General features: G+C 43.1%; 1 protein-coding gene across 7 annotated transcripts in view; it reads right to left on the reverse strand.

Moving 5' to 3' along the window:
* Nucleotides 1-363: 363 nt before the first annotated feature.
* Nucleotides 364-15,140, reverse strand: part of ARID1B (AT-rich interaction domain 1B) — a 1,953,609-nt gene continuing 1,938,832 nt past the window's right edge. For all 7 annotated transcript variants that reach the window (XM_044063533.1, XM_044063501.1, XM_044063506.1 and 4 more), the window contains 2 exons: nucleotides 14,974-15,104; nucleotides 364-3,349 (listed from right to left, as the gene is read on the reverse strand). In XM_044063533.1, the coding sequence (XP_043919468.1) occupies nucleotides 1,589-3,349; nucleotides 14,974-15,104 (1,892 nt within the window). In that variant the 3' untranslated portion in view covers nucleotides 364-1,588. The remainder of the gene's footprint in view (nucleotides 3,350-14,973; nucleotides 15,105-15,140) is intronic.

Genomic DNA, 15,140 nt, shown 5'->3' on the forward strand with positions numbered 1-15,140 from the left:
TGCGTCTGCATTCTACTACTTCATAAGGATCACATTCTTGCTTTAAGTATAGCTTGAGCTACTGCTCTCCATTTGTTTTCCTCTCATACACAAGAATGTAAAACGTGGAAGAATAACAGCAGCAAACAGTACATGAATTCCAAGTCTGAGGAATACACAATTGTTGGTCATACACCCAACCATACCTATTTCGTGGACCAGCTTCAGGCAACATGAACTTCCTACAAGTCTGCAGGACTGTCGAGTTTTTACAGTAAGTAAAGGATTAGAAAAGAAAAAGAAACCAGCTCACTAATTAAAACGCGGGTTTGATATGGCAAGTGCATTCCACCTAAAAATGTTCAAGAATACCCATCACAATGCTTAACAAGATTTAATGTACATTTATTCTTAACATGTGGAACATATAGTATAAAGATTTATACTGAATAAATGATATTCATTAAGCCAGAGGAAAAGGAGGAATTTACATCAAGTTTTAACTACATTATCTGAAATACAAATATGCCGATTCGCATCACTGAAAAAATCTTTGAAGTTGTGTTTTAAGTTTTAACCATTTCTAATCATAACCTGTAGCCAAACCATTTCCACACCTTGATTATGAAGCAGATCATGATTAGCTGCTCTCCCGAAATAGAGCACAACTTTATACATACAGAAACTTGTACATTACCCTCTTTGGAGATATGGCCCAAATAATAGAAATATTAAAAACTACCAGCACTTTGTAGTAACCACATCATGGAAAATCTAAATCTTATACTAAAAGAAAGAAAAAAAAAAAAAAAAAAAAAAAGAAAGAAAATGTGAGGGTATACTGAATGTACAACTTCTATATACAACACGGCCATTAGCAAAGAAAAGAAAAAAAGTTGATATTCTCTCTGAAAAAGACAAACATGAGTAAAAGTAACCGTAAACTGTCATACTGTGGAAGGTCAAAAATGATGCAGATATGACAGCACTGGTGAGGAAGCAAATTATGTTATACTTTATTCAAAATCTCTTTTTAAACTTTTTATACTTTATTTTATTGTTTAATTGAAAGCCTAGCCCAGCATTCTCCTGTGGAGAAATTGATATGTTATATGACTACTGACACCTCTTTGATCCTCTAGACCTAGATTACCAAGTTCTATTGCACAGCACTTTTGGTGGTGGATAGAGGTTTTCGAATTTTACAGCCATCTGCAACTCTTATGAGAAAAAAAGAGCATTCCATCCATCAAACAAGGTTTGCCTTAACATTTTAAGTCATTATTTTGCTTCCAAAATATGCAGTATAAACATGAAAGAAACATCCTGAAGGAATTTCTTGGAAGATAGCCAGTTGGTGAATGTACTAGACAGAAACTTTGGTAAAAAAAATTTAAAATAAAAAAAATTAAAAAGTCCTTATACACATAGACAGCAAATATTAATTTTATAACCATTTGCATTATGACTTTTGTTAATCCCAATTGGTAAAAGTGAATGGGGCAAAGGAACAAAGATTACTCTTGCTATGTTGGATAAATAAGACCCAAATCAGCCCAGTATTTGTGACCTCTGTCTCCACTCACACTTGCTTGGTTTCCAACCTATGTCATAACTCCCCAATATGAAACAGTACATCACAAATGACAGAGGCCACTGCAGAGTTCAGGACAGTAGATATAGAGATATCCAGCAAGCGGCCCTCGTGCAAAAGGAATTCTGAGTGGTTTTCTTCCACTTTGGCCATAGCTAGCAAGGCCCTGGCTGCCCGGCACATCATGTCCACACTGGGGGGCTCTAGAGGTGGAAGTTGCATGTGTATAACATTATGCTGGTTCTGCTGAAACTGGGCCATAGTGACACCATCCTCTAAGAAGCTTATCAAATTTCCAATGCTCCCCTTCTGCACAGCTATGGCTCTGGCTGCTACTGTGTCCCCCTGGGCAAGATTTGATAAAAGAACCATGGCCATTTCTCGACAAACAGGAGTTTTACGGTCCCCAACGTACCTAACCATTGTAGCGTATACTTTCTCCTGACGACTAAAAGGAGGAGTTGCCAAAATAAGGTCCACATTACTGTCATGGATGCTGAGCTTGCAAAGTGTCTCTAGCACAAGTCTTTGAGGTGATAGGGCAATATTAGGTCCCACAGTGGGAAAAGGATCCTGGGACTCAGCAGATGGGCACACCATCCAATGTAGCAAACCATCCAAAATTGGCAAACAAATGCTTTCTGGGTAAACAGATAGGTCCAACTGCCCAGAAATGTTGGCTAATGTAACCAAAGCATTCTCCCTTAAGACATCAAGGCAGTCCCACCACCACTCATCTTTGCTGCAGGCAACTCCTTTGTCTTCCTCTTCTTTCTCATAGGTCTGTGGTGCCCGTTTCCTCTCCGGATGCTCATGGTGAAGAAGGATCAACTTTCCCAGGATCAACACTAAGCCAGGATGTTTAGACATTTCTACATCATTTCCAGGCACAAAAGACAAACTCCGAATAATATTTGACACACAAATGCACCGTTTTGCCAAGGAGTCCTGCCAGTCAGCTACTGTACACAAAGGGAGTTCATCATGGCTTTTTGGCTCATCCTCCAGTAGCTTGATGTTTTTGTGACTTTTACCTTGGTGGATGACAAATGGAAACTTTCCAGCTTCTACCTCTGACGATAACCTGTTGTTACTGTCTTCTGGTAAAGTCCCTGGACGAGCTGAAAGCACATCATCTATAGTTGCTGTTATGCTTTTCTCAGAATGTTTCTCTATTAAACATGCATCATTCCCCTCAGTGTCTTTCCTTTTTCTTTCTTTTCTTGGGGAGCTTGGAAAACATGCTCTAGTGCGTGGAGGTATTATGGGTTTAGTCTCAAAGTGCATCTGTATGTGTTCAGTTATGTCACCCCCACCAATCTGCCAATGAAGAAGACCACTGTTAAATTCCTGAACTCGGCCAAGCTTGTCAGAGCGGTCAACAACGAAGAGATCGTCCTTTTCCACAATTTTTATTGGCAGCTTGTCAAATTTACTAGCTTGTTTGGGTTTATTTTGTGACATGTCACTATTTGAAGTATCGTTGTCACTGTCAACACTGGCTTGGTCTTCCATTTCTTCAGCTTCCTTTTCGTCTTCCTCATCTTCTTCCTCTTCGTCTTCCTCATCTTCCTCCTCCTCCTCCTCATCATCCTCCTGCTCCTCTTCAGTACCACACTCCTCAACTTTGGACTCAGTGCTTTCTTTTTTAACAGCATTTTCGACAAACAATGCTTCCTGACCTGGATCTCCGACTTCATACTCTCTAAGTATATTAAAAATTTCAATCAGGCATCTTCTGCAATATTCAACCAAAAGTTCAAAGAATCCTGGTAACTAAAAAAGAGGAAGAAAAATATATATATTAGACCAAAAGCAAAACTCCATACATTCAAGCTAGCAAAGCATCAATTGAAGAGTACGGAAAAAAATAGCAAAATAGTATAAGGGAATTCAAACTGGTTCATAAACTGCAGTGTATTAAAATCACTCACTCTATGCAATAAACATCACCGACAGAATGCTAAAGGCCTGCTAAAATAATACATAGTATCAGGAAAGATATTTTTCAAATTCAAACTGAATTTCAAAAGAATAGGAAGCAAAGAACACTAACCATACATCCTGTAAACTCACCTGTACTAGTGAGGGTTCCCATGGCAGGAAGCTGAGCAGGATAAACCAGACTTCCCCTTCCCCAGCAACAGTCTCGTGCTTATCCTTTAGCATCCCAAAGGATGCTAGAGGACACAATCCTTCAAAAGCATCTTAGCTATGCCTCAGTTCCTCCTCCAAACTACTCATCCCAGAACACAAATGCCCAGAGATTCCTCGATTTTATCAATACAAATGCCTTGGAACAGCTAGTCGATACCTCCACAAGGGGTGATATCATCTTGGACTTGGTATTAACCAACTTGAGTAAGCACTGTAACACCCCTACAGTATCATCCTCCCTGGTAAGATCTGACCATAAAGCGGTCACTTTTGAAGTTACCATCTTCCCTGACTCTCCTCTAGCTAGGGTCAAACACAAAACTTCTCCAAAGCTGATTACAACCTCCTGAGGGAAGGTACACACAGCTTCACAGCCCCCTCCCCCACTGTAGGAACTGGCACCAATGTCCAAGTCTACACCAAAGTACTATACGAGCATTTATATAGATGCATTGAATCAGGAAAATCCGACAGGACAAAATCATTCTCCGAAAGGAAGAGTACACCTGTTTGGTGGACATCCGCAATAAAAAAACTATAACTATATAACAAAAGGAAAAAATTACTGTCCACGACCAAGAAAGGGCGGGTGCCAAATTGGAAGCAATCTCTCCTTAGCCTGAACAAGCAAATAAGAGCACTAGTGAAATATGCTAAAGCCAACTTCTGAGTCCAAATTGGCCACATCTACTAGAGACAATCATAAGGCCTTCCTGACATATGTCCAAAGTCTCAAAGAAAGCACCCAGATCTGTTCAGAACTGGTGGTCAAGGAAACCACATACACAAATGCTGTAGATATAGCCAATCTACTGGATGACAGATTCAGTGAAAACTTCTCCCATCTGTCCCCCCCCCCATCAGTAAATCAGGACACCCCCAGTACCTGTCCCCCACCCTTATTTCTAGGGAACAGGTCATCACTGCCCTCTCAAAGGCAAAAAATACAGCCTCCATGGGACCTGATAACATCCCTGGCTGCATCCTACATGAACTCAGGCATGAACTTGCAGCACTATTAGGCACCCTATTCAACCAAAGCCTGAGTACCGGTTTTGTCCCAGCTGAGTGGAGGATAGACAATGTCAACCCATTACACAAAGGCGGAGCATTCACCGATCTGGGAAATAACAGACCCATCAGTCTAACTAGCCTGATCTGCAAGGCCATGGAACAGATTATCATGGACCTCATTAATAGGGGCATTGGTAACCTCCAAACCCTCGACCCCACACAGTTTGGCTTTGTCAAGGGGAGGTCATGTCTGTTAAATCTGGTCAACTTCTTTGAGACAGTCACCAAAGCCATGGACGAGGGGAAGACTGTGCCACACTACCTACCTACCTTGACCTGGCAAAGCCTTCAACACTATTTCCCACTCAGGCATAGTAGATAAACTCTCTCAACTAGGCATCAATCCATATGTTATCAGATGGGCAGGAAACTGGCTCACTGATAGAACCAACCTAATTAAAATAGGGAAAGCCACCTTAAGCAGATGACCTGTAATGAGCAGTGTACCCCAGGGATCGGTCTTGGGGCCTCTGTTATTTGGGATATACTTCTCTGAAGTGCAGCCAAAACCAGTGGACTATGGCTAACCAAGTTTGCAGATGACTGCAAGCTAGGCACAGTCATCAATTCCCCAAGGGATGTGGATGTCCTCCAAGAGGGTCTCACCCAAACAAATGACTGGTGCCAGAAACATGGCCTCAAGCTGGGTGCCAAAAAATGCATCATCCCCTTTGGGGAGAGTGACATCCCCACATATTATCACATTAATAACAATGTCCTAAGTACACAATCAGTAGTGAGGGATTTGGGCACCTAGGTTGATAGCAACCTGACTTTTGATCACCAAGTTGCTTCCATTGTATGGGAAGCTTACTACATGACCCACCTCATGAGTAAGGGTATCTCATCCAGGGACAAAGATGACACAACATCCCTTTATTCTTCTCTTACAAGGCCAATTACAGAGTACAATGTCCCCTTTGGCATGTACCTCGCAAAGCTCATGCAGCAGCTGGAAATACCACAGAAGTTCCTCATTAGGAAAATCCAGGGCCTCAGTCATCTGCCCTACATAGACAGTCTAAAGCCCTGTCCCTCTACTTAGTTTCATACAGACTCCTTAGGGGTGACCTCTGTTTGGTATATAAAGCAATCTCAGACCCCGCCTTGATGGGACTGCTGCATATCCGCAAGTCAAGTTCCACTCGAGCAACCCATATGCGCGACCTCAACCTGGTCTGTGATATCAATAGGACTTGTTGGCAGGAAAGATTCGTGTCCCAGAGACTACTCCATCACATCAAGCAGAGTACCTCATTATCCCTTTTTAACTGCAACCTGGATAACTGGATGGGAAACAGAAAATATATCCCTGGGATTCCACCTGTGTCCCTGCTGGACAGGGACTTGTCTAAACATGGGCTAAACTCTTGGCTAGGCTTATAAGGGCCTCAGAGCCAATAGCCTAGTAACCTCCAACGATCCAATGACTAGTCCTACCACCTGTGGGAGGTAGCTAGAGGGCATTTTCAAAAGGCACCAGAACCAGCTTAACTAACTCCTCTCAACATGGAACAGCAGTGGCTGTACACTCTTGAATCATCCTGTTTGCTGTATTCCTCAATCTATCATAGAAATTAAGCTCAAATACTACGCAAAATAGCAAAACATTATTTAAACCTTTATGACTATACTGGTACAGAGGAATGAATCTTGGACTATGTACCCAGGGTCAAGTAGTTACCTAGATGCAGGAGAATCAGGTTGGGGAGTGAAAAGAAAGATGAAGCAATGCCTGAAGGCCTCCCAAAGGGGAGGATCGGGATTATGTGCTCAAGGATATGCAGTCTGCTTACAAACCATGGTGATAATGAAAGAGAAATGCAGGCATCTGTATTTATGGAGTTTGCGTAACTGTGGGGAACTTATGGAACAGGGCGACAAACCTTTCTAACACCCCACTGTACACCCATTTTCTTGGGACCATGTGGGAATGCACAGGTGGATGGATGGGACATAATGAAAACACTTTGTTTATGGACTGAAATAAAAGCTGCACAACTTCCCCTCTCCTAACTGGGGAACAAAAAGGTTCGAGTTATGGCAACTGACAAGCCAGTCTATAGGAAAAGGGGGCCAAAAAATTGCACTTTATACTCCACAACATTCTTACAAGCTTTAATTAAAATACATATTCATACAAGTTTACATTAAAATAAGCAGAGAAGCAACACAGCACTAAGGTAAACAACAAAAATGAAATAAATCCATCTTGTGCAACACCTTATGAGGTAAGGGAAATGTGGAGTGCTAAAAGCATACTATTAAGTAATGCTAAAATACAGTTAAAACTTGGTTAAACAGTTGAACTAAAGTTTAATCTGAATGCAAAAAAGCAAAGGCATTACAGATATAAAAGGTTTAGCAAAATAAGTTTCAGTTCCAATGCAATGTCATTGTAAACATCATTATAAACAGTACAATCATTTTACAACTTGGTAAAGGGGGGAGTGGAAGACAAATATAACTGCTGCTGTAAGCAGTAAAACGAACAAACTGTAAAGTGGTTAGAAAGATTGTGAGCACAACAATAACAGAATGTTCTGTTGTGTAGTTTCTAAAAAGAAGTTATGTCTTACCATAACGTTCCATCTGTGTCGTTGATCTTCATTTATTCATTACTGATGGGTGTCGGTTCAGTCCTCAGAACTGAGTCGGCCGTTATAACAAGCTCGTGCCTGCCAAAAAGCTAGCGAGCTAAGCTTATCATAGTGCCCCCCTGTCCATCACCTCAGATACAGTTTGCCTGTAAGAAAGAAAGAAAAAGAAAAAGCAGAGGCTTTGTCTGGGCAAATTCCTTATAAGATAGGACCAAATCCAAACCTCCAGAAGTCTTTCGAAAGGGGATGGTGAGTGGGAGGTAATGAATAAATGCAGATCAACAACACAAATGGAACGTTATGGCAAGACATAACTTCTTTATCTGATAATGTTAATCTTCATTCATTCATTACTGATGGGACAGGGTCCCTACCTACTTTACTTCCTGGAAGGCCCTATGGAAGGATATTCCCGAGCATCACCGAACTAAAGGAAGCTCTCCTCCTAGAGACCAAATCCAATTTGTATCGAGTGATAAAGGTATGAGGGGTAAAGCCCATGTTGCTGCTGCACAAATGTCATCCATGGAAGCTCTTACATGGAAAGCAACAGATATTGCAACTGATCTGGTTGAATGCGCTTTGACCTTAGTTGTTAGAAGAGCTTTGTTTTGTTGATAGGTAAAGCAAATGCAGTCTCTGAACCATTTAGATAGTCACTTTGGAAACAGATTCTCCCAATTTAGGTCCTGAGAAGGATATGAATAATTGGTCAGACTTTCGTTGTGATTTAGTCTTGTCCAATTAGAATTCCAATTGTCTATGCACATCAAGCAAATGTAGGGAGTATTCTCCTTTGTTAGAAAAATTTGGAAAGAAGACTGGCAGATCAATTGTTCGATTAATGGTCAAATTGGAAATAACTGAGTAAGAAGGTGGGATTAGTCTGAAGTGATGCTTTGTCTATGAAAAACTATGTAAGGATGTTTTATGCACAAGGCCTGCAATTCAGATATTCTCATTGCTTAGGTAATTAGCTACCAAGAATAAAGTTTTCCAGGATATAAACTTTATATTGCAAGTGGCAGCAGGTTCGAAAGGATGAGTCAAGGATTTAAGAACTAGTGTCAAATTCCAAGGTTCAATTGGCTCTTTGAAGGGAGTAATGAGCATGACCCCTTTCTAAAAGGTTTTACAGAGATGGTGGGAAATCAAGGATAAAGTCCTGGAAGCCACTGTGGAAGTTAGAGATAGCTGCCAGGTGTACTCGAATAGTTGAAGCTGCAGCTCCCGAATGGAGGAGAATCAATAAATAGTCCAGTACAGAGGTAAGCAAAGCTGAAAAGAGATCTATTCTCCTTCTCTCTCAAGAGAGCAAATTATGAATCTTTTCCACTTGCCGAGATAAAGTTTCCTGGTGGATGGTTTATGGGAGGCCAGAAGAATGTTACATACAGGGGAGGATGGGTTATTTTGCCTGGCAATTACTGGAAGTGGAGGAACCAAGCTGTCAGCTTGAGAATCGATATGTTCGGATGCATCAACCCCTGTGGATGTGATAGCAATTCCGCAGTTGGGTCCAGAATCCATGGTAGGTGTACTAGGTGACGCCAAAGAAAGGGAAACCAAACTTGTCGAGGCCAAGAGGGTGCAATGAGGATTACTCTGCTTCTGAACTGAAGGGCCTTCTTTTGAAACTGTGGGATCAGGGAAAGGGGAGGGAAAGCAGAAGGAAGTCCCGTGCGCCAATTGTGTATTACAGCATCCCTCGGGGACTCCCCCTGCGAGGGAATTAAGGCAAAGTAGTTTCTGCATTTGTGGTTTACTGGGGATCTGAACAGATGGCAGAAAGGCTGGTCCCATTAACTGAAGATCTTCGCCGCTACGGTTGGATTGAGGGACCACTCGTGAGGCAGGAGAATACATCTGCTCCGTTTGTCTGCAATCACGCTGGAATCCCTGGGAATGTGCGTTGCTATCAGAAAGCGGTTGGAAGCTATCGCCCACTGCCAAATTCTCGTGGCCTCTCGACAACGGGTAGGACTTGGTTCTTCCTTGTTTGTTGATATACCAAACCACTTCACTGTTGTCAGACTGGATAGCAATTGTCCCTGATGAAAGGGCAGAATGAAATGCTTGCAACGCTAGAAGCATTGCCCTCCGTTCTAGAACACTGATATGCAGATTGGCCTCCATGGGTGACCAAGTGCCTTGGACCTCCTGTCCCTGGTAGTGCCTCCCCCAACCCATTAGGGAAGTGTCCGTGATCACTATGGCCTTGGGCTGAGAGAGGGAGAAAGGACAACTCCACAGGTCTTTTTCTGGCTTCATCCACCAAAACAAATCTTGTTTGCATCGATTTGTTATGCGTATCTGAAAGGACATAGGATGAGTCAAAGGAGACCACTGTGTTAATAGAAGCCACTGTAGAAGCCTCATGTGTAGTCTTGCCAGGGGAATGATTATAATGAATACTGCCATTGAAACAAGTAGCTAAAGGACTGCCCAAGCTGAAACTTTGTCCTTAAAGAGTATCACCCGGAGCGGAGACCTCAGTCTTTCGCATCTGTGAAGTATGAGGGAGACTAGGTAAGACTGAGTATTGAAAGTTGCCCCTAAGAATTCCAGAGTCTGAGAAGGGGTCAGCTTGCACTTCTCCTTGTTTACCAAGATTCCTAAGGATTTTGCTAGCTTTAGGGTGTACTGTAAGGCTATAACCAGCAGATGCTTGGTGGGGGTGGTAAGAAGCCAACTGTCTAAATACAAGAACACCCGGAATCCTTGCGGTCTCAAGTGAGCTGTTACCACTGCCATGCATTTGGTGAACACACTGGGGGCCGTAGAGAGACCAAAAGGGCAGCACTTGGAATTGATAAAGAGTGGCTCACAGCCAGAAGCAGAGGAATCTTCTGGAGCATCTGTCCATTTTTATGTGGCAATATGTATCCTGAAGATCTATCTAGCACATGCAATCGACTTTCTCTAGAAAAGGTAGGATAGACTGAACCGTGACCATCTGGAATTTTGTTTGGTGGACAAATTTGCTTAGGATGCTGAGGTCTAAAATTGGCCTCCAATCCAGTGTGTTTTTTTGGCAACAAGAAGAACCTTGAGTAAAATCTGGATCCTATTTGGTCTGGTGGGACTGTTTGGATGACTTTTTGGAAGCAGCTTTTATTTCTTGAGCTGCTTCTTCCCTTTGACTGGGTGAAACATCAGGAATGTGACTTAGTGGCCTTGGGTAAAGACTGAAAGGCATGTGATAACCTCTGACAATTATCTTCTGCACTCAAGAATCTGTGGTTATCTTTTGCCAGGGGAAAGTGGTGCAGAGAAAATAGTCCCCCAACTGCTTCCAGGGGTAAGCAAATCCGGCTGCTCCTCAGGAGCGCTGATAGGGCTGTCCAGAGAACGAATCTCTGGATTCCTGATTATGTGGACCCCCTCTGCATCTGTAGGGGCATCTTCCAAATGAGTTTACTCCTCTGCCCCAGGGGAGGGGGGGGGGTAAACTCGCCATGTGTGTCAAAGAAAGGATCCTGAGACTTCTTGTACCACATCTTACCACTCCTCTGATTCCTAGAGTAAGGTCAGTGGGGGGTAGAAAAATGTATGCCCATGGCAGACAGGGTCTTGCCATCCATTTCACACCTGGCCAATGTGTCTTTCACTTTCGGGCCAAAGAGAGAAACTTCCACTGGAGCACTGAGAAAGGAAGACTTAAAAGGATCCAGAAAATTACATAGGCGCATCCAGGCATGAAGTCTCATGACAACACCTGCACCCGCTGTTCTAGCTGCCCCATTCGGTAGTATGAGAGATCAACTGCATGGACAAGTTAGATTTAGATTCCAGGCTTGCAAGCTTTGAGACAACTGTCATGTACATCATCAGAAACTGCTCCTGCTAAGGTTCCCGAGAGTTCTAAGATTAGGTCTCTCTGGAGCTTGGTAAAGTGTGCCAAGTAATTCAAGGACTGGATGGCAAAGTTTGATAAAGAAAACACATGCTTCCCTAACCTGTCAATCACCAGTGACTACCTGTTCAGGGATGGACAGTATGGCCCTCCTCAGCAAACACTTTTAGTGGCCACCGCCATAGCGTCTACTGGTAGGCCTTTGGACCAGTGTGGACTGTCCTCTGGTGGAGAAAGAATTTTGTCTGGTCTCTGGGGAATTGGCTCAATGGTGTCAGGATACTTCCAGGCGTGCTGCACAACTAACTGGACTAGTTCGCCTGCAGGCAGAGTCAGCCAAGAAATAGAGGGTCAAGCACAGAAAGCCAGCAAGAATACAGACTCCTCAGAGGAAGGGTTGGTGGGCTTCCAGTCTCCCTGCTGCTTTAAAATTTCCAGTTCATCTCCAAATAAGCCATCCTCAGGGGGCAATCGCGGGGACCCTTCTCCTTCATCTTAGTCTGTATCTTCAATGAGGGACTCCTCAGGAGAGTCCACATGCTTCTTACACAATCTCTTATGTGGTACCTCCACAACAGTGGCATCTGAGGACGACTCTGAAGAGCGGGTACCTTGTGGAAGGGTGTCTTGAAGTTCCTGCGCTCGATGTCCTAAAGTAGTGAACTGCGTCAGCTGCAGTTCAGAGGATATATAAACATAAGTCTCTGGCATTGAAGGGACCAGCTGTGTGTCTGCAGAGGTGAGTGCCCTGGAAAGCGGGCCTGCCTGAAGAGGAGTGGGAGCCCAGAACCAAGAAAGACAACATCAGGACTGGGGTCCCACCCCACACCAACGAGCCCACCTCCAAGAAAGGAGCCAAAGGAGGACTCTGTGCCACCAAGACTGCAGGAACCATAGTAGATGGTGCCGAAGAAAAACAGGTGCCGTACTAGGGGTCACGGTGCTGACAGCTCAGTCACGATCCAGAGGATGGCTCGGCTGACTTGGCAGGAGTAGAGAATCCTCTGGCTGCCAATAGCTCATCCACAAGTCTCACTATGTCGAATTCCAAAAGCTGGTTGACATCCCTGATGGAGACTCGGGGCATTCTAAAAAGGGGCTGTATTGCTGTCCAAAAAAGGGATCCGCCAATGGGGAAATATCGGTTCAGGGGCAACACATCATCTTTCGACACCGTGGTCAAAGGACCAGCAAGATTATGGGGGGGGGGGGGGGGGGGGCACTGTCCGCAGTTGTAAAAACTATTTCTGGTGCCAAAAGGGATGTCGGTATTGTTGCCATGGAAGATGGAATTCTGGATGATTCAGTAGTCAAGACGTACCGTGGGGGGTGTTTGCAGCATTGGTGCCGAGGATGGTACCGCAGTAGAAGGTAGTAGTATTGGTGCAGAGGGCGGCACTGTAGTTGCTGGTTGAGGATTCTTGATAGAGGACGGCACTGTAGAACGGGCTGAAGGTCCCAGTGCCGAGATCTCTGGTGTCAATTTTTTTGTCTTTGGTTCAGAAGATTTAACCAATTTTGGGATGAGGGCTTCTCTTCTTGTGCTATTTTTTAGGAGGGGTTGAGCACTCAAGTCTCAAAAATAGCCTCCAAAGAAGGAGTTTTAAGAAAGCCTTAAGAATCAGTTTATTTTTTCTTTCCGTTAAAGTACAGGCGCTAAAGCCCTTACATATGTCGCAAGGAGGATCAATCTTCAAATGTTTAACCCTGAGACAATAAACACAAGTGACTGAATTTGGCATTTTTTTACTGCACGGTTTGAAGCCTGTCGTTCCCTTTTTATCAGTCATCATGAAAATACAGTCACAGCACCTGTCGTTACTATACACAAAAGGTATCAACAAGATACACCCTACAACAGAGAGAAAATAATTTTTTTTTTAGTAAAACAAGAAACACCCAAAGGATAAAGAAGAAAGGAAGGGGAAGAGAGGGGAATACCAACAATGGTATTGGGAATTACCTCAGAGGTAAGGGAGGCCTGTACCAGCAACAGTACGAAGAATACCACAAACTTGGTAAAGAAAGTAAGACGGACTTTAAAGGGTAAGCAAACTCTAAAGGACCAACAAAGAAAAGATTTTACAAGTAACCAATAAAAGAATTTTTAGAAATAGCAAATTTTTAAATGACTTGGCTTGAGAGCTGACTTGACACGTCTTGATAGTATACGCTGCAAACGAGATCTGAGGTGATAGAGAGAGGAGCCCTACGGGTAAAAGTTTAGCTCGAGAGTTTTTTTGGCTGGCACAAGCCTGTTGTCGTGGCCGACTTGGTTCCAAGGACGGAACAGACAGTCATCAGTAATAAATAAATGAAGATTAACATCAGATGAAACGTTTTATAGGACTTTTTCCTTTGCTTAACTAACAGGAATGCATTTTAAGTCACGTATTTAGACTGCTCATCTTTGTTGAAGCTAAACTGAGGTCTAGATGTCCTGTCACTGAAAACAAGGAGGCAGTCAGTATGGAATTGCACAGTATAATGACTGCCATTTAGGCTGCAACCTGCTTTTTAAAGTCAATTGCACATTTTCTTTTTGAGCTCAATAGCACACATTCTGATGCGCTGCAGAGCCAATAGCTCTGTGGACATCCCTTACATGTCAGGTGCAGTTATGAACAGATGATGTACTTTTACATACCACACTTTACTAGAAGACAGGTATCCTTAAGGTACTGCATCGCCCATTTAAAAAAATAAACCTGTTGCAACACGATCACATATGATCACAGAACATATGTAATTTAACTATCATGCCAAAATGGCCTCCAATTATGCCCATAAGCAACAAAAACATTTTTACACATCCCTTGTACTTGTACAACAGTTTGCAGATGTTAGTGGTTCTGGGGAACAAGGTACGTTGAAAAACATAGCAGATCAATGAATGCAGATTGTGTACTATCTTGTGCACGAGTACAAGAAAAGTTCTAAGGACACTTCACAAAAATCTTGCAAACGAGATCTGAGGTGATAGAGAGAGGAGCCCTACGGGTAAAAGTTTAGCTCGAGAGTTTTTTTGGCTGGCACAAGCCTGTTGTCGTGGCACACAGGATAAAACCCTGAAAATGACCAACATGACTGAAGTTTGATTAGTAGCTCAAGCACTAGCAAGAGGCAGCATCGGGGCAGAGAATAATGAGGTTTAGCTTGCGTACTTCTCTTTGAGGGGAAGGGTGAGGACTCAAACAGCACTCCCTGCAGTAGAATACTTACTGATGACATGGGAACACACTGGGTGTTTTGTTTCCAAGGGGAGAATAGGGCAACTTTGGTAGTGCAACAGTAAAGCCCATTCTACACAAACCCACTGAAAATTAATGACTATACAAAGGGCAGAGTTGGGACTTTAACCACCTTCATTGAGGATGGTGCCACTCTCCCATGTATGGGCCATGGGACTCCTGCACAGGTGAAACAAACAGGCCAATGGAGTGGTATGGGGGGATCAACGGTCAGAGGAACAGTTAAATAAAATTAAATCAGTTTCTGTAAATTGCTCAGTTTCTGCAACTCCATCAATACTGAAAAGTCATACAGACATTTCATTCTGGCTTCAGCTACAGAATAACCTAAAAACAGAAATTGCTCTTTCTGCTTCTACAACTTTTTCAGAGATTCACAGAACAAGTTTTTAACTGCTACTTGAAGCTCACATTTCTGCCCATTTTCAGTTCACATAAAACTGCGTTATACATTTCCCTTACCTGAGAAAGAATAAAAGTAGCAACAGTACTATCGTCATACAAGAGGATATTCATGGTGTCTAGAGCCCAAGTGCTTTCAGCCAACAGGCCAGATTTGAGAGACATCATCACTCGCCATGCTTCGGGAGTTCCTATGCAACAAATGACACTGTTAGTAATGGCACTAT

This window comes from Protopterus annectens, chromosome 1.part0, assembly GCF_019279795.1.
Source record: "Protopterus annectens isolate FY-2018-M chromosome 1.part0, PAN1.0, whole genome shotgun sequence".
Classification (NCBI taxonomy): Eukaryota; Metazoa; Chordata; order Ceratodontiformes; family Protopteridae; genus Protopterus; species Protopterus annectens.